Source organism: Oreochromis aureus, linkage group 22 (genome assembly GCF_013358895.1).
Source record: "Oreochromis aureus strain Israel breed Guangdong linkage group 22, ZZ_aureus, whole genome shotgun sequence".
Lineage (NCBI taxonomy): Eukaryota > Metazoa > Chordata > Actinopteri > Cichliformes > Cichlidae > Oreochromis > Oreochromis aureus.
The window spans coordinates 31,159,877-31,180,785 of NC_052962.1; the positions used below are offsets into that span (position 1 = coordinate 31,159,877).

At 41.7% G+C, this 20,909-nt stretch overlaps 1 protein-coding gene across 3 annotated transcripts in view; it reads right to left on the reverse strand.

The window, feature by feature from the left end:
* Positions 1-20,406, reverse strand: part of pvrl2l (PVR cell adhesion molecule related 2 like) — a 317,496-nt gene extending 297,090 nt beyond the window's left edge. Inside the window, exon 1 of one of the 3 annotated variants that reach the window (XM_039605480.1) lies at positions 19,766-20,404. In XM_039605480.1, the coding sequence (XP_039461414.1) occupies positions 19,766-19,853 (88 nt within the window). In that variant the 5' untranslated portion in view covers positions 19,854-20,404. Of the gene's footprint in view, positions 1-19,765 lie in introns of all 3 variants that reach the window. The other 2 variants (XM_039605479.1, XM_039605478.1) reach the window with 2 other exon arrangements.
* Positions 20,407-20,909: the final 503 nt, after the last annotated feature.

The window sequence follows — 20,909 nt, forward strand, 5'->3', positions numbered from 1 at the left end:
GGAAAGGTGAGAGGAAAGGAGAAGAATAGCAAAGAGAAGGAGGGGGAAAGAAATGCATGCCAAGGAGAAGAGAAGAGACAAACAGAAGGGAGGAGATTAAAGATGAGGAAATATCATGAGAGAAAAGTGGGAGTGACATGACGCAGATGAAGGTGATGGATGGCATATAATCGGAGAAAAAGAGCAAAGATGACTCAACAGGAAAAAAAGAGGAAATGAAATGACAAAATGACAAGGGGAGGAGAAGGTGAGCTGCAGAGAAGAGGGATAGCTTTATGAGGAGAGAAAAGGAGAAGGGAGTAATTACACTAAACTAGCCTGCGGCCTGACAGTAATTTGCGTTGTGCACTGTTGCCCATTTATGGAAATGGAATGTGTGAATGCAGCTACTGTGGTAAAACGCATTGATCTAAGATCAGACCGCTGCTGTTGGCAGACAAAAACACACGCACAAACACACACAAGCTTGGCCTGCAGTGTCTGAGAACGGACTCTGTGCACAAAGATACATAGAGGCTAACCTGTGGTCAAATCAAGGACAGACAAGCTGACAAAAGCAAATGAGCTCACACGGTGAAATCAAGGGCAGAGACAAATGCGCTGAGGCATTGGATGAGTTACCTCTGGGGCAAAATGAAAAACTTCTCGTTCTGGTTTTTAAAAAATTCATTAAACAGATATAAATGTGGGATCAGAAAGCCACATTAGCGTTATAGGATGCTAATGTGGAGCTTTTACAGCACTGTCCAACTGATGTAGATGTCATCATTAGAAGGTGGATTCAAGGTGCTGACTCTAAGCGGACATCCTCTTACCCTCCAATTTGCTGTGACTGCACGCACTTGCCCCCCAAAAACACAACAAGAGCACAAAATCTGCATGCTTCTGCAACTGTCACTGTGCACGGCCGCACTGGAATAGTATCTAAGGATCTGGTTACCAGTGTAGTCAGAGCCTTAGATATAAAACAGGATGTGGTTTTAAAAAAGGGCTGAGATACTTAGAGTCTAAAGCATTATTTACTTAAAGCTATTCTATGAAAAGCTTGTACACAGGTAAATAATACCGATCTAACTTATTCTGTGCCTTAGTGCATCCTCTTAGATCATACTCTCTCCAAATACAATTTGTTATAGCTTTGTTTTTGTTTTAAATCAACTATCATCTGATTGGCTGCCCCTCATGATTAACCGGTTAACAGCCAGATCAGTCTGCCTAGGATGACCATATTAGGAAAAATCCTTGTCTGTGACATCATAAAGATCTAAGAGTAGAAAAAAAATAAGCATTTACAGCAGGAGTCAGCAACCCTGGGCACTCTTGCCACAGCTGGCATGCGAGGGGTTAACTGATGGCACGACAGGCAGTGAATTAATCTGAGAAGTGCATTAAAAAAGTAAAAATGGCCGGGCTAAATTAGCTCGCATAGACACATTAGTTGTGCCACTTCTTAATGGCGGTATCTCAGCTAACAACCCCAGCTACCAGATTCAACTTGTAATTGGCTAAACTGATATGGCACATTGACTTCTGAGGAAATTTTAGATGGCACTCATCATCAGAAAGGTTGCCGACCCCTGATTTACAGCAATCTGAAGGCTAAGCTTTTGAATCACAGGGAATATGGACTTATACTCAGCTACAGTGACAAAATATAAAAAGTATAGGTCTACTTCATAAACAATTTCAAATCAAATATTTCCTCTATTTGTATTTTCATACTCAAAGAAAACAAAAACAAAACCTTACAGTCTTTACTCACATCACCACTTGTACAATCACACCTGACCTGCAAAAGCAAAAGGACATAAACCCAAAAACTGAAACTGTGCTCCAACCAGGAAGTATTTCACATCTCAGGAGGTGAACAGATTACCTCCTGCTGGCAGAGCCACAGATGACCCACTTTCACATGCTACAGTAGTCAAGGATATCCATCCAATGTCACGATCAAACTAAGTTATTGTACATAAATATGTGCGTGTGTGGGTGCGGGTTTGTGTACATGCCTGTATCCAAGTTCCCTCCATCTCTGTGTGCATTTTGGAGACAGACTTGATTAATCATGCTTCTTATTAATCAAAACTGACTTGAAGCTCAGGCTTTAATCTCACTGCTGGTGCGAGCTTTTTAATAACACACAATCATTCATTGGATTAGGTACCAGCTGCTGTCTGTGCCATTCTTGTTTAATTCTTCCTCTTTGTCCCGCCTCGTTCCAAATATGGCACCAGGCTAATTAACTCTGAATGCGAATGCCATTCTGAGCGTCACATCTTCTTGATATCCACAACCCGCTTGCTGTCGCTCGAAGGCGTATGTCACAGCACCTTCGCCTTTCTTGTGAAAATGATTAAGCTTTAAATTATCCAGATCTATTTAAATTTTGTGATGACAGCCGTGTTTGTCTTGCGATTGGCTGAACAAGTCCTGACAGTCTGTAAATATTTCTAATGCAGGAAAAAAAAATTGAAACCATCTATGTACAGCCTTTTTTAAGATGCAATCTGTGCAGACAAGTGTAATCATTTATGGTATCATTTAAGCAAGTGTTTATTAAGGTCTGCACAGTAGTGTGTCTACACTTGTATGGCTTACACTGGTGATAAGCCATACAAGTGTTAATTATGATTAAAGCTCGTAATTAATGCATCTGTGGTCGTATATCAGAAAATGGCACCCTTTCTTACTCTGTGTATGTGTTTGTTACGCCGTGCAGATGATACTAGGGGTGGGTGAGTCGACATCTGTGTGACAGTAATTCTTTCACTGGCAGTAGTCGTGCCATTAAACTAACAAGCCAGCACAACAGACGAAAAGGAATCCATGACATTCACCCTGACTTTTCCCCAAAACAAAAAGCTACGGCTGTGCAGCTCCAATAGTTGATTTTAGAGATCATTTTCTTTCACTGGATATTATGGTATGGTCAGCATCCAACTGAGAAGTTCACAGTTGACTAGTCCATATCATAGAAATCACAGAATGACTCAGATGAAACATTTTGAACTAGTCCATCTGGGTGTCCAGATGTCTTCAGGCACAGTACCAGTATTAATAACTGTGTAGGATGACTACAAACAGGCACATGCAGGGTTTTTGCACTGTCTAAAATTACTGTAGGTGTGAACATGAGCATGATTGGTTGTCTGTGATAGATTAGTGACTTATCCAGAGCATGCATCACCTCTCACCCTATGAGAGCTGGAATAGGCTCCAGTTTTACTGCACATGTGTGTATATCAGTGGACAAATGGTATTCAGCTGTCTTACTGCTTCTACTCGTGACTTACGCAAGTACATGGGATGCTTTAGTCAGTACTTGGCGCTTTCTCTCTCAATCCATCATCCGCACATCTGCACAGACATAAAATGATGATTCCCAGCATGCGTGCAAACACATATAACAAAATACACAAATCCACGCAGACACCGAGGTACACATACACGCACGCACATCCTGCCAACGCCCACACCTCACTGCCAGCAGACAGAAAAGAGACAGGAGTTGAGAGAGATGACATGGGAAAAGACTTTAAAAAACAGCTTTTATCTGTTTTCTGCAAGAAGAGACTGCGACTGGATAGCTGTCAGGGGGACGCCATTGAGTGGTTCCACCAGACTGAGAGCGAGTATGTGTGTATCTGTGCCTGTAATTACTTCATGTATGTGGCATCGAATCGGTGTGCTGAATGGACAGCGCAGGGACCATTGTCGTGTCTGTGCACAAGCACTTAAGCGTGCAGGGCTGCACGCGAAAGAGTATTCACATGTATGACCGCCTCTATCAGCCAGTCTAAACGCACCAGCAGCCACACTCTCAGAATAAAACATGAGAGCGACAGTGAAAGAGAGCAAGAATAAGGCGAGGATGAGAGGACAGTGTGGGGGAAGGTTAGGACCCTCACTCTCCTCTTCGACGTGTTCCAGTCCTCCTGTCCTCGCTCACTGCCTGTCATTTCAGAAAGAAAGGAGCCAATGAACTGACACTCAACAGACAGTGTGAGAGTTGTCACAGCGTACTAACCTCAGGATCCCAGAAAATATATATTTTTTTTTAAAAAGGAACCAAGAATAGAATCAACAGGATGACGGGTCAGACAGACCTGTCAAGTCAAACACAGAGTGAACCCAGAGCCCTAAGTAATAGTGAGTAAATGGCTATCCTTCTGCGCCGACTGGCTGCATCCGGACTCACGCTCATACTGTGCTAATTGGCATTTAACCCCTCGTGGCCATTGCCTATTTGGTTCTAACAAGCAATTACATCTGACGTACTATCATCTGAAACCATATGAGATCTTATGGAGCAATTACAAGCTTGATGGCACCTTCTGTGCAACCACGGCAAAGAGAATCAGCTGGAAAGTTAACCAATGTACTTTCATTTACAAGCAAATTTGATTTCATCACGACACCGTTTCATTGACGGACAACTCTATTCTCTGCGGTGTTAATAGAGTTTAGTATGCGAAAGGTTTGCATGGCTGCCCATAAAAGTCTGTTTAGTTTTATAACACCAATCACTGTGTAAGAGAATTTCTTTCTCTTACACAGTGATTGTGATGCACACAAGATATGCTTTTGTGTGGTACTATGTATTTAAGTAAAACAGACACATAATGTTTATCATTATCTCCACTGTCCTTGGAAGGCTGATCCCACTGTGACAATTATGGAGTAGAATCTCGTACGCAGTCTCATGTATGCCAGGCCTCCCCATCGCCTGATGGGAACATGCCAGCACTGCCAACCAACTCTCGAATCTGCAAATGATACAACAGGAAAATTTAAAGGACCAAACTTTTTATTAAGTCTGCTTATGCTACAAGTTTTAAATTAGATTCAGGTAGAGATATTGGATAATATCACCCAATACCGGCATATCACAGAGGCTGTAGACGCTTAAAACTTATGAGAGATAATAAACATCCTTCTTTTGCTGCAAAAAGCAGAGGATTCGCAAAGCTAAGGAAAAAAAGTGCTGTCTAGTAAAAAAAAAAAAAAAAAAGTCAAAGCCAACAAGTAAACACAGATGCTGTGAAATTTCATTTTGAACTTTTTGCCTCCTGCATTAAAAATGCAGAAGGCAGACATTAACTCAAATGCCAGAATTAGGTGCTTTAGGTACTCAGGAGAGTCTGGGGGGAAAAAACGCTATTAAAAAAAAAAAACAAAAAACAATGATTTCTTTGATTCTGCAATCTTAAGCCTCTGCACAGTCTCTGACTGGATGTTGTGATAAAATTAATGGAAAATACTGCAGATACCACCAACTTCCATCTCATAGAGATCAGAATAAATAACTTCCCCGCCACTATGTGCCGAGACATCCTCAGAGTTTGGGTCTTGGTCATCTTCTGCTCATTCTCTACTTGGAACCAGCATCATCCATCAACATGGTCTTTTCCACTGCTATACCAGTGACACGTAGCTCTACATTACCACTAAATCCATCGTCCACGAAACTCAATCCACTCTCACCAACAGCCTCACCAAAATTAAATCATGGACTCACTTTGTGAAAGTGAACTAGGATAAAATCCTATGCAATACTCACTTTAAAACCCTTCAATAAGCAGGCTCTCCACTCTGTCTGCTGCTCCACAAAATCCCCAACCTGGAGTAAATCTTGACTTTTGGGGGTGTTTTTAAGGATTTGTATTGATATTCTTCTTATCTGTGAGGGATTCTTGTGCACTTGAATAGCACTCTATATATACGGTGTGGAGATAAAGAGGTAGCCAGTATCACTCACTTTTATTTCAACAAAAAATAACTGAGCTTATTAATAAGGAATTATCATTTGGGACATGTGAAAATGAGACATTAATTAATCTATTTGTAAATTAGACTTCGATGAGCCATCATGGCTGGAATTCCAGCAGGGACAGAGAGGCTAGATGCTGGTTGTGGTGAAGTTGGAGTGTTGGATGGAGCTCCAAGTGACTCGGGTGAGGTGGAGATCTGGTTGGGTTGCACGAATCAGTCTGAAAGGAAGAGATTTTAACCACGCAGAGTAGAGGCTGATTAGCTCAAAAAAAGACGGGCAAGAAGATGATTGGACGAGTGTAATGATGTCAGCACTGAGTCTGACAGCGTGGGAAAGCCAAGATTCAAGGAAGCAGGCAGATGAGTCCTTACAGATCTCCCTGATCGAACACATAAACCTAATATACGAGTGACCTGCAATTTAGTAATTTGTTTTTAATGGTGTAATCCTCCAAAGAAGACTTTTATAGAGATGTGCCATAATTCGTTTTACTCATTAATAAATTACTTTGGCTGTCGACTGATTTTGTTTAAGCTTTTAGCGAGCGCTGTCATCCCGGTCCTTGTTCTGTCCTCTGTTCCTGTTGGCTGGTTTTATGCCGCTGATGACTGTAAGGAACGAATGATGATCCAAACCCTCTCATTAGCACGCAGCCCTTTACACTCCCTTTCATACTGAAAAACGCCTGATTCAATTCCAACCGTATTTAACTTTCAGTTCAGACACGGTCACTTTGTACATTAACAGTCAGAAACCTAGAAGCTTATAGCTTAGACACCCACAGAGTCGAGAGAAATGGCATGCTGCGAGGAGGAGAGGACACACATGAAAGAGCAGCACACATCTCATTAGCACACTTTTCTCTCCGTCCAGCTAACTGGGCAGTCGGCAGTCTACCACCCATCAGGCCGTTTGCATGGTGGGAAACGAGAACAGTTGAAGCATTTCGCTTCCATCCTCAGATGCACCCCTGGGGATTAAGAAATCATCCTCACATTTCGAAAAGCCCACTACCTGGAAATAGACTCTGGGATGAGGGGGTGGAGAGGTCAGAAACCCAGGCACACAAGTCATTTCTATTTTCCAATCCTAGCTCCTTAGTTAATGGAGTTTTTTGAGGTAAGCACAAACACCATGGCAGGGAGGAGGAGAGTCGCTGGCTCAGTGAAATTCACTTTCTCGGCTATGAAAGGAGAGACCAACTCAAAAAATTACATGCTGTGGCGATGGCTAAAACTTTACTTATAAAACAGCAATACAACTTTCCAAACTGTTTTTACAACTTTAAGCAGTAACAGTATAAACGCTGAAGTCGCTCCTTTGTAACCTTGACACCTATTGTTGGCTTTAGTTGACAGTAATTAGAAATTAAAGTTACAGTTTTACAAAACCTCATCAAATTTATGTACAGCTCCTGTCAGTAAGCTCACAACAAAAAGTCCATTTCTGATTCTGATTTTTCAAAGGTTACACTTTGTTTATCCCGACATTGTTAAAGTATTTAGCCACAGGCTTTCACTTAAGAGCCCCACTTAATTTTACTTCTGAAACACTCTTGTTTCTTTCAGATTCTCTTTTTATCGTAATCACACTCTAATGTGTGATTACTAAATAAAATAAGGTGCAGAGGTTAAGAACTCCCCACCATGGACTGCAGGGCCTATTGTGGTTGCAATTATTTCTTATTTGAAGGGACCCTGTGCAGGTTTTGACCAGCTGTAGAGTGATGTTTTTAGAAGTGGGCCTGTGGCACAGATGCACAGGGATGTATATTCCATATACATCTATTAGTGTTGCTAGTGTGGCTAAGACTGCTAGCTAGAAACAATGCATGCAAATATAGAAGAACATAAAATGTTTTAATAACATGTGTTTAATGTTTACTTTTAAACATGAACTTTTATGTGTATGCCAGCATTTTTAAATAAAGGTGTTGTTTTCATTCAATTTTCCAATTTTAAGACTTTTTGCAGACTCAAGGTAAAATATCACAACCTGGTTTAAGGGCGCCCACCGCTTCTCAGTCAGTGCATTGCTTTAAATACGCTCCATTCCCCACAGCATCAAACAGCATAAGCGTATTAGAAAATGGATGGAAGGATATTCCAATTTCAATGTGGCAGGCAGATTAGCAGATTATTGCCATAATTGCCTGGCTCACAATAACACATTATTCATTTTTGCTAGCCAGCTATACTATCCTTCATTGTCCCCAACCTTATTTAAAACCATTTGTCAACCATAGCTTCACATTTACACTGCTCAGTTTAAGCTCTTTAGTTATTGTTCTTTTTCTATAATGAGCATGCATCTGCACTAATAAATGCATTGAAAATGAACCAGGCTTCTTAAAATAGGAGAAAACATTCAGGGAATGAGAGTCTCCTAATTTAAATCAGACCCTTCCGTGCTATTAAAAAATGTGAAAACCTGTGAAATAGAAATGTTTTCTCCCATGGAAGCACTTCATGTGTGACTAGAGTGTACAAGTCTTTTGAGCCACAGTGAAGCACTTTATGTCATTAATGAGTTTTGGGTTTTGACAAGTGCTGTATTATTTAAGTCCATGTGCTATGATCCATTTCCAATATATATTAGGAGATGAGAAAAGAACGATCTCAGGGGTAGAGGAAGAAAAGATGGTTAAAGATGTGTGTGCATGCCTCTGTGTGTCACACTGACTCACATCCTCACCCATCACAGAGTCCACAGTGGCTGTATCAGTGCAGCTGACAGAGGGCCTTTGTCACAAGTGCCCAAGTGCGCACGCAGAGAAAAATAGCAGACATGCACTTACACGCTATCATAGCAATGTCCTCTTTGTTACCACTTATTCCAAAGAATTGCAACTAAATGCTTGACCAAAAATTTGCAAACGTAAAACTTCAGTAAATCTAACCTGAACCCTCGAACAGACTCTTAACCTTCTGAAATTCAAGGAGGCAAAAATAGCCAAAATTTTCAAAAACAGGCTTCACTCTCAGGTTACAAAACTTATACAGATCCTAAGAGAAACTCTTACAAGCACACACACACACACTCACACACACACACACACACAGACATTAGTGCAGAGGCATCTGACCACCACGTATATCCTGAGCCCCATGATGCCGACAAGGACACAGCGGTTACAAGGGTGACAGATGTTCAGCAGAAGCTATTTACAAGCACTAGCCTCACTAATCTGTTTTGCACTTTCATTTGGTCTAATTAAGCAGGACTTGGACAGAATCCTCTCTTAGATAAAAAAAAAAAAAAGAAATAGCCAAACATACTTTATACTGACTAACTGACAGGTAAGTATAATCATCAAAAGCAGCAGGGAGGAGAAATAATGAAATGAGCTATGAGAAGAAAGCCCACAGGGCCTGTAGAAAAGCACCAGGCAATATCGAGTCATTTGAAAATGATATACCATTAAAGAAGAAAAACCCTGTCTTTGAATAAACCCGGTAATTCTATCATGCAAAAGAAAACCTTTATTGGCGGCCACCAAAAGACCGGATGTCTGCTTCTGTCTGGAATACTGATTAGTTTAATGTCAAAAGAACATCAACCTTTTTTGTGCAAAAAAAGAAAAGCTCCATTTTGGATTCACTGGAGAAATTCAGCTCAGTGAATTGTGTATTTAAAAAGCTGACCCTCAGATTCAGATCTGAGATAGGAAAGTCAAGAATTAGTTTGCTCTAGGCGGGGAGTGGGATGGAGAAGAAACTGAGAAACTAAGAAAGGCAAAACATTGTTCTGCAGCTGTCAAACTAAAACTTTCCACCAACATCTGACTTTGGGAGGTGCAGAAGCATAGATGCAGGAGCACGTAATGAGATTTGGATGCAACCCCAAGGAAAAGACAAGGAATGAGGAAACCTGGTTCCACATTGGGATGTACTGTTTGGATGTGAGATGAAACGGTTATTTTTGGGGTCACGTGGACAGAATTCAGTATACATATAGAACTATCACATTGTGGCTTTATACAGTCCTCAGATTACAACATTTTTACCATATGCACAATATTTAGTGTTGTGCTAATAGACATGGGAAGATGTCGACTATGTCACCTGAGTATAACAGATAATCCTTTTACCCATCATCCATACTTCTGCTATACTTCACTACTTAAACACTGCATTCCTATAGCACTCTTATAATCATACAGTGTGTTTAGATTTAAATCAACACAACAGATCTTATTACATGCGTGCTGCCCTGTCAAAGCACAGAGCCAAATTTACCCAAACTTGATTTCCAACAGCTCGGTCAAACACTCAGCTTAGTCTTAGCAGTAGCTAATGTGGCCTTGAGCCCCTCGCCACAAGAGCAGATGAGGCGAGAGTTACAGAGGTTTAGCAGGCTCCCTTAATTCCATCCGTACAGATTTTAAACTTCAGTCTTCAGCCACCAAACACACACATTTTTCACAGTTTCCACTTAAGCCACAAAAGGATGTATAGAACCCTTTCTACATTCTGCAACTCTTGCTAAGACCTATAAAAAGACTGTATATAGAAATGCACTTGAAGGCATCAAGCTATGCAGATATTTCAATCTCTGGATGACATCTTAACATTAAAGAAAAAACCTTAAAATGTTTTAAAGTGTGCTGTGAGGATAAAGGCATGCACGAAGGTAACAGAAGTAACGCAGAAATGCACTATAGGAGGACAACTATTTAACTTTTTTAAAGGGTACGCTTATCTGCAGGCGGATGTTTCAATTGTTTTCCTAGGTTACTGTTTGCACATTCAAGCATCCGTTTGCTTTGTTTGCTTATCGGTCTGCACATTCAGTGACCCCTCCTAGCGAAGAGAATATTTCAATGTCTCTCACTGAAGCCTGACAGGAAACCAAGTCCTGTTGTTAATATAAATGTAGACTGTTTCCTGTCAGTCACCTGACAGCCACATAAGGCATGACAGTCTCTGCCAGGAAATAATCCCTGAAATATATGCAGCCTGACAAACTTAATTGTCATATCCATGGCTTCTTTTGCATGCAACTGCTTTGTCTGCCAGGACAGCCAATTCATTTGCAGCCAGGTTTGAAATAACCACAGGCTATATATTGAAAAATGACCTAAAAATGATCTAATTACATATGGCGTGCATTGCAGAATGATCGGGAGGAAACATACACTAGAAAGAGAAGGTAGTAAATGGGCTGTAACTCTAAATGACACTGGTATTCTCTTTTAATGTGCATGTGACTTGCATACAAATGGGCTGTTTAAACAGTAGTCACTTGTGAACATGGAAAGGGGAAGAGATGTTAGCTTGTATTATGCAAATAAGAAACAACACTGTCAGAGCAGACGCAGCTGATCAGGATGACTCCCATCGACATGCGTGCACATGCATGTGCGTGCATCGGGGATGCATTCGGTTCAGGCAGTGATACTGAAGATGTTAACAGAGGTGAGAGACGAGCCAGAGTGTTAGACGTGCACAAATCCTTGTCTTCAGCCCCGCTTCATTTTAACATTTACATTACTCTACTGTGTACAGCGACCTTGAGTGTTTTGAAAGGCGCTTTCAAATAAAATGTATTATTATTATTATTATTATTATTATCATTATTATTATTATTATTATTATTTCATCGGAAAGAGAGCTCCCCACCACCATCACCACCATCACTGACCCACCCTTTCTATCTCTTTCTCTATCTCTCTCTTTTGCTCATTTGCTCACTCTCGACCGGCTGGTTAGCCACTGACCTCTAGAACTTGTTGCTAGAACAGTCTCCAGGCTGAAAAGCCAAGATAAAACCGCTCTTTATAATCTCCCAAATCAAATCGATTACTTCAGTGAGATGTTAGGGTTCTTCATTCCCCTAAGACACAGATTTTTCTTTCCATGCTTTGTTTCACCAAATGTCAGGAAATTTCATGAGTTGTAAAACTCTTGAAGTTCAACAGTTTTGGGAGGTCAAACAGAAGGCCAACATTATGGCACACTGAATGAAGAACTGAAAATGAATATTTGCTATTACAAATAAGAAAATAAAAGAGGATCCAGGAATAACACTGAAATGCCCTGCCCTTTCTCCAGCTTGTACTTGAACTATAACAGGAAATTGACTTCTTTTTTTATATCATACTGGCTTGCAGGAATAAAAATCCACAACAGTGAAGTAGGTTTCAGTTTTGATTCAATCAACTAGAAGAATGGACATGACCAATTCTGAAACTGGCAGACACCAAAAGATTGATAGTAGGTGATGTTATGTTCAGTGTCTTTTTTAGCAAATAAATTTCACTCCGTTATATGAGATAAAAAACAATCTGTGATCAAGGCCAAAGACTGCATTAAGGCTGAAGCCATTTAATTTTCTCACTTGTGCTGAGAAAGAAGTCTTTCCGCTATGATATAAGATTCCTCTCCTTCACTTAATAAGAAAATATACTGTATTTTTACACCAATATACCACAGTATTAGAACCACGGAGAGGTGATCGGGATAACATTGATCGTCTTATTATAATCCAGTGTTCAACAGGGAAACAAATGGTCCTGGCATTAATGTGGATGCTACTTGGATGCGGGCAAACGAAAAAAGCAAAAGCACTCCAATAGCAGTCCACGTCACTATATAACTATGTATCCCACCAAACCACAAAAACTGTGTAGGAAACGCCACCAAGAGCCCAAAGCACTGAGACAGTCTCCGGCCTCCCCAGATCCCATTTCAGTCCAGTACCCTCAGAATCCTTGGAGGCTACAGCGTGTCCTTGACCATGTGTCATAAAACCTTATGCATTTCTAATAATATGGTAAAAAGGATTTATTTAGTGGTCAAATAAAAAGAAGTACCTCTAAAACCATGCATTTCATTGCTTAAATAAATGGTATCATGTGACCTGTTGACGGAGTGGTGAATGTTAATGCAAGAGAAATAAACCCTTTTTCCAGTTAATGCAATCTGGTTTAAGGTGGGATTTTTTTTATTTTATGAGGATTGTAAATGTCAGATGATTCAGTTATTCCTATTTTAAAATCTATTCTGATGTTTTCTTCATTAAAGACATGGACGCTTTAATTATCTTGCACATCGTCCAGAATGGCTGTCTTTTCACCAACGATTAGCAATGTGCCAATAGTGATTTAGTGACTGCCAACATGGTCGAATTTTGGAAAGCAAGACCGCTGCCTTAAATTTTCTCAGTTGGAAAAAGTCATTGTGAGAGCTCCATAATGATGTAAGTGAAGCAAACAATGTTACTGTAATTATTAATCGCCCACATGGGTACAACTGCAAATGTCACAAAGTCACGTCGCAGCCTGACCCGCCGCTGCACGCGCACACAGACGGTAAAGAGCAATTTCCATTTTGTCACCAGCAGGCTATATCTGGAGAGGAAACAGTGACTAAACAGGAGGAAAGGAAGGACGCAGGTTGGTGTGGTCTGTGTAACAGGAATGCTGAGGACAGACTAGGAGACAGAGCAGGGACACTTGTCTAAACACTTTCACACTTTTGAATTTCCCCTCTAGTTCCCTCCCTTTCTAAACAATGAGGCCTAAAAGAACTGAAAGCAGAAGAGTGGATTGAGAGAGGAAGAGTAGGGTTGGGGTGGGGGGGTTGTCCTGGCACCCTTTTTAATTCCACCAAAGCTGTTCCAACAAAAGGGCCCCCGCTCGGGAGCCGCCACGGAGCAGCAGCCAGCCAGGCCGACTGAAAATAGGGTCGTGAGCGAAAGAATGAGTGTGAAAGAGAGGGAGAGAGAATAAGACAGGGAGGAAGAATGCCTGAATAAAAGAATGGGAAAATGAAGACTGAGCAGGGTATGAAAGGCCATTTCTTTACTCTGCATGCGGGTAAAAGTCAAACTAGCAAAGGAGGCCACACTGATCGTGTGCGTATGTATGCAAGAGAGTTTGTGTGTGCATTTTTAAGTCTTCTGCAAAGGCATTCGTGATGCCGTGAAACCTGACTGGACCCTGTAAGAATAAACCGTGCTCCGACCATCCTTGGATCAGCTCCATTGTGATTCATGGCCCCCTTCCTGTTGCTACGCTCTGTAATCCCTCTTCCCACTGACACCTGTTTGCTGTAGAATCACAAAGGAATGCCAAGGTGTTAGCCATGATACGGTTTATGTCTAGAAATGTGATCTGGAATTTGCTTAGTAACCCGTTTCCTCAGAGGTGGAAAAAAAAGAAGAAAAAAAGAAAAAGGAAAATTGCTGACCAAGTGCAGACACATGCTTGCTGGCTCTTTGGCACCCACAGTGATGAAGTAAAACCTGCTTTCTGCAGGCGGGTTGAGCTTCTTACATCAACCCAAACTCCAAAGTATTCCCACTAATTATAACTGCACACCTTCTTTTTTAGGACATGCAAAGACATACACACACACACACAACACAGGCTTGTGATATTGTCTCGGACACAAAAGCTGTATCCATGGCAACAGGTTCAAAATTTCTGAGAGTGGCCTACCAAGCCAAAGTCTACCTCCGGCCGTAAGAGATGCACTAAAGATTTTTGAAAACTACTTCTTTGATGGCACAAACATAAGCCAGACGTATTATGCAAGATCCTGCAATACAAACTCAATAGTTCATCATTCACTGGCCCACAAAGAGTCGTGGGAAGTCATTAAGATTTTAATCTTTGATCAATAACAAAACCTAGAGGCAAAAATTAAGAGTCCAACTTTACCAGAAATGCAAACAAACAAATCACAGTGTGATGCAACTCTAACCAATTAAGAAGTGAAAAGCTGCAATTAAAAAGAAAAGTTATTTTTATAAGCAATAAGACTTGATTTTATGCTGGGTGACAATCATCGCCGCACGTGTCGGTCCAGGCAGAGACAAAAGCAAACTCGTGCAAACACAAACAGCATCCCATATTACTAAACAGTGTGCAGTATGTGAGTCTTTCACAAGCATCAGCGATGTGCTCCTGATGATTTTCACCCTCAGCAGGAAGAGCCTTTGGCATTTGAGTCTTGAGCCTTTTAACTGCAGGTCCCAATGTGAGAGCAGCCTGTATTGTGGCGGGTGTCAGATTAAACTTGACTTAAGCTGTTTTCGCACAAGAACTCAGGACAGCGTTTCCCTTTCTCACATTTAGCACACAACAGGACACACTCTCAACAGCTGTAAATAGTCTAGTCCTGGCAAGAGTGCTGGCTAGGTAAAACATGCAAGAGGCAGGATGCAAAGTCCACCAGCTTTCTGTAAAATCTCCAGGAAAATACCGACTCAGTTCTCAATGAAATATCACACAGGCTTAGTAAAAAGAAGCTGACAGGCTAAAGACTGTCTAGCTTCCAGTCTCATGACGTCAGATGGTTAAATAATGTTTGAAATGTTTTGGACCCCAACGCATGTGTGAAAATAACTTTACTGTATGACTTTGCAACTGATTTTTCTTACGATACAGTAGTTTTGATTACTGAGTCTGTAGCCATGCCCTGGATATTAATGGCTTCTTTAGCAGCCACTGGCTCTTCAGAAAATAAGACATTTAAATATGGCAGCTCCTGATGCTAAACCATTGTGTCACATCAATCACTCAATGCGTGATTGTGTGACGAAGAGCTGGAAGACTGAAAACAGTGCAGTTGCTTTTTGATTTCTCTTTTTCCCGTGACAAATGGGGAAATAAATAACAACGACATTTAAAAACCATTCGCACTGCACATCTGTAAATTGTCATTTTTAAACATCAGTATCAGCCCAGACTTTCCCGACTGGTACGTCCTTAAGTATTCTGTTCAGCAAGGTCATTAGTGTTATGAATATAAAGGTTTTTTAACATTTAGGGGGAAATATCACATGCTAAAAACACATCATTAAGCCCTTCCGAGTAGGAGCTTGCAGAGCATCCAGCTGCTTTGCACGGTCGTTGACATTTTAACCCAGGAATGATACCTATGATCAACTCTCATGGCAACAATGACAACCGCTGCCTCAAACCTCTCCACAAACACACAGAAGATCAGTTCTCCCCAGATACACTTCTTGACATTTTGTCTGTCTGACATCATCGACCACAGTGGGCCTGGGACCTTTACGCTACAGACCACTTTTTAAAGCTAACAGAGGCTCCAGGGTCAGGTGGCTACATTCAACCAGGATTTATGCAAAGAAGCAAGATATGTTTTTTAAACTGAGAAAATTTCTGGAATATTTTATTCAAACTGCCCTTTGCCTTTGAAAAAAATTTGGATTTTTTAAAGCCTCTAGGCTTATTCCAGTTATTAATAAATGAAAATATCCTGCATGGAGAAAAATTAAAATAACTGTGCGCCTATCCCAAAGGCCAAGAGCGCACAATCGGCTGTAACGTGCAGCTCACAGATGAACGTCTTGAACTCTTGCTTTTTTATTTCATTTTATGTTGTTTCTGAATTTTAATTACAGCAGTAAAACTGGCTGCACGTCCCTCTACCCTTTGCCGTTTATCCAGAGTCGGCCTGCAGCGGTAGCATGCAAAGCGAGGTTGTCCAGATGTGGCTGTCTAAAGCTTCAATTTTAGCTCCTCCTAGGGGATCCAGAGCCATTCCCAGGCCAGATGAGATGCTCTATATAGTGTCTCTAGTGTATATATGGATGTTAATTTTAAAATTCGGCCAGAGCTACATACAAAATATGTTTTTTTGAAAGAAAATTGAAGGCATGACGAGGTGAAAAGAAAGGCAGATGGATGTTTTGGGTTTTGTCCTTTAAGGCAAGAAGGTAGGTCAACATGAACATCTAAGACTTTTTCATCCTCTGCAGTGGTTCCCACATGGAGTAAAACTATCACAGATGGATACTGGAGCTCGAGCACTGGCTACACAAATATGCAAACAACAACATAGCGCAATGCAAAGCTAAAGATGAGTCATTAATAAGAGCTCTCGATAATCAGGCTGTGCTGCTCTGAGGGCGATAATCATCGGCCGCCTGCTCTCCAAGTGATAAGCTAATCAGCCCTCCGTCTCTGCAGAGCCGTCGAGGGGACTCATCATCATTGACATTTCAGCACAGGATCGGGCCTATTGAGACATGAAGGGGAGGGGGTGGTTACCTGAAGAGACTTAATTATCATTGCTGCACAATGATATCCTCTTAACTCTATTTTGCCTTTTTTATGAAGGTTAACATTCCTCTTTCAATATTACAGTCAAGGTTTCAGGGCTGCCGTTGACCCCTTTTGCAAAGTGCTTGTTAATTTTCCACATAATTACACAATTGCATTTGCCATGTAAACATACAGCGATCATCTATGCACACAACTCGCTTTTGAATTGTTTCCTCATATGCCAGGGCAATCTTGGAAAAATCAAGCCTCTGTCAGCAGCTCGCTTTCTAAGCAGCTGCAGTGTGAGTGTAGATGTTCTTCCTCAGACGAGACAGTTGTGTTGTTGCATGTTAAAATGAATTCATAACCTGTGGGGATACTGTCATGACAATCTGACAGCTTTTTAACAATACAGACCCAATGTAGCAGAGTCTCAGCTGAATATCTGTCATCCTCTCACCAACCTGTGTTAGAGAGCTTACAGCATGGGGTCTAAAGCAGAACGCTCTCCTTCACTGGGGTTTTCTCGTTCTTACGTTGCTCCAAATACGCAGGAAGAGAAAGAATGTCATTACACAGCTAATTCTAATCGAGATTAAATCTTCCTCCTGCCTTGTAAACTCGGCGCCAATAACGGTTCACGTCATCGCCGGTTATGCAACAGATGCTACAGCGAAATGCAAAGAAGGATTCTGTGGCTCCCTGTCTCAAAATAACTTGCCCTCCCATTTGCTTTGATCTCACAGGCATGTCTCCAAGGTGCGTCAAGGCACAAGATGACATATCTTCCAGCTCCATAATGACCCATCTTCTTTTTCCTCAGTGACAATTTTGGAGAGCTCTGACAGATGATATTAGTTATACCCAGGTGCAAACAACAGGCTGACAGATTCATGCTGACAGAGCAGGCTAACGCCGATCACTATAGCCCGACTACCTGCTGTTATAAATATTGGAGCTGGTTCCAGTGGGGAAAAAAACTTTCAAAGTAGTTTCTGTTGGGGATTACAGCATATTTGTAAATTCTTGTGGTTCTTGTCTGAATAATGTGAAAAACTGGTTTGCAACTGTGAAAATTCCCGTAAACAGCCGCTGAAGTTGATAAAGACTTTGGAAAGTCCCAAGAAAGTACACGAGTTGCTGAGTGTGCACATTAAATTAAATATTTAGTTGAATGTAAGGTACTTTTGAGAAACCATGCATATTCATGTGACACGTAGCATTGTTTGTTTTACTAATGTTTAATCTGTAACACGGTAAAAAGACATAATTGAGAGTTCCAGTGTGCAGACTGACTTTGACTAGTTAGAAAAGCCATTCAAGGGCAATAATGCTGATAACAAGTCAGGTACGTCAATATGCCATTTAAACAGCAATAAACTACAACACATAATCTCTGTTGTTTTAACATCTCGACTTGAAATCACAAATACAACAAAATCAGAGTAAAGACTTTCCAGCACAGGGAAACAGGATCATGAAAAAACCTCATAAATGCAGCGATAACCTTGTGTTTTAGTGACCTTTCCGCGATTACTGTTATTTCTATCCATCAAAGGTGCGTTTTATAGTGACAGCAAAGTGTTTCTGTTATTCATGAGCAGGTTTATTTATAACTGCTTTTATTTTATGGAAAACGTTGTCACTGTTTCCTTAATAATCCCATTATGTCTCTGTGCCACTCAACTTCACAGTGACGTTATTTTTGGCACATGTTTATTCGCCGAGTGTCAAAGGTGCTGATCAGGAAGCTTTTTAGTTTAAAGATGAAATCCATCAATCAAGCTGCTCTTTGTGGCTCTGCATCCGGGATTTCACGTACAATCATTGTAAATCCTCCTTTACCCAAACACAGGATATTGCTCTAACTTATTTCTTATAGGTTTTATAAAACACTCACACAGTGTCTTGCATTGTGCTTACATCACTTAACAGTAAGTTTACAGCACCATTCAGCTGATACTTGGTGATACCATCAGTCAATATTGGCCACAGTTACATGTATCACTGCACAGAGGCAGATATACAGGAAGTGGAGTTAAAGTTTTTATGACCCCTATCTCACTTTACTCAACTCTGAGTGTTTTATATGTGTTTTTATTTGGGTTTAAGCTGTCTAATTAAAAAAAAAAAAGCACTGAATGTTTCATTTTTTTCAGATATTTTACTCTAAATGTGCTGGTATTGGACTCTTAATTGAGCTACAGGGTGCCTTATATCATAATATTAATATTTAAGTCATTTTATCTTCTTAAATTTATATGCACTGCATGTCTGCAAGTCTTCTTCTTCTGCCATGATTCTGGAGTTCGTGTATTTTTCATACAGTTCGTGTAGTCGATATTCATGCAGCCCTCTTGACAAGGTATTTATTCCTGAAGGGCCACCTCAAGAGCAGGGGCCGAGCCATTCTCATCCCCCGCAGAGAACGCGTTTCCCCATCAACACCCTGTTGCTCCGCACGACGAGGACCAATTTTTGCCATTACTCTAATGGTTAGTAAACGGACCGGCAGTTGTGATTGCGCCCCATTTCACGGCCACGCTTCCCGACAGGTAAACACAGATTTCAGGTCAGCCGTGCTGTAAGGGTTTGTAGCGGCTCAGGGAGGATTAGGTTTCCTGAACAGTCACCTGCCGACTGAAGCGGCGAGGAATTAGGACAAACACCGCAAACCAGGAGAGCCACACCTCGCTTGTCGTGGCTTACCGAAACTCAACACACACACATGCACACACGGATCTGATGTAGAGCTCGGACAACAAACTTTTACAACAGGTTCGGCGCTCTGAGCAGCAGCCAGAGAGGACGCGGAGACGTGACACAGTCAAACATCCAGCACTCCCGGAACGCGGGCTGCCCTCCTGGAAAAGTGCCGGGGTTGCTACATTCAGAGAACACGAGGCTACAGGACGCGAAGAACTGACGGGACTTCCAATGTAAGAAACACAGCTGGGCTCGTTCACTCTTACCTTGGGCTGCAAGGAGGACCGCTACTGCCACCAGCCAAGCGTTTCTCACCGGATACACCGGGCAGCGCGCTGCGTAATCTCTCGCCATTCTTATACACAGGAGATAAGGTGGACGTAATATCCACAACAGCGCCGTGCGTTTCAGCCGGGCTCCAAATTATTCCTTCTCCGATCAGCCAAGAAACTTCGAGCTCAGTTCAGACCGCCTGCGCTGAAAGCAGCCAAGTTACAGCTTCTCTGTCCTCCTGCCGCTCTGAGCGTGCCTCTCCTCAGTCTGGACCGTGATTAGTTTCTCTGTCCTTTGCTTTAATTCTGTTAATGACAGGAAGAGTCAGAGCCCTCCCCGCGTGGACCGGCCGCAGTGCACAGGCAGCCCGCGGCTGTGTTTTTGTGCCGGTGCGTCTTGTACAAGGCGAGCGGAGCGAAATGGAAACAAAGTGTGGACGGAGTGTGTGCGAGAGTGCTGGAGCTCCGTGTGTCTGATGCGGAGAGCTGAGTGGGGGAATATCAAAGTGATGTCAGCAGAGCGTCACCAAGAGGACTTCAGCCGCAATACTGAACCCTCACAGCCACAGACGCACAATCCGAGCGCGGTGCAGTTTAAAAGGTTAGATATACAGAAGGGACGCGTCCGCATACCTGTGCTGTGAGCTTCGGGTGTGTTCTGCTGACACCTGCCGCTTGTTTGTGTATATGTGCGCGCGCGTGTGTGTGTGTGTGTGTGTGTGTGTGTGTGTGTGTGTGTGTGTGTGTGTGAGCAGATTTTCACAGTTGGAGATGGAGCATATCCGTTGGTCGTCAACATTCGTCGTGATACAGAGTAACGACATAGTATCTTTTAAGTATTTTAATTTCATGCTTATAATATTTTTTTTATTTGTTTCTGTTTCACTTTTCAGCGAAGATTCCGTACTTTCCCCTGAGCTGCCGCTAATGCACAGGGTTACTGGTTATTTCCGGATTTCCCACATGTGAGTAAATAAACTAGTGTTGGGGAATTACTTATAATCCAATCTCACCTTTTTATTTAGGTCAAGTAAAAACAAGAAGCCAGCCATACTCTACAAGCAGGGTCCTTAAATTGAAGTCCCCAGGCTTCTGGGTAATATTTTCTGCAGCCCTTAATCGTGTGGAGGTTACATTA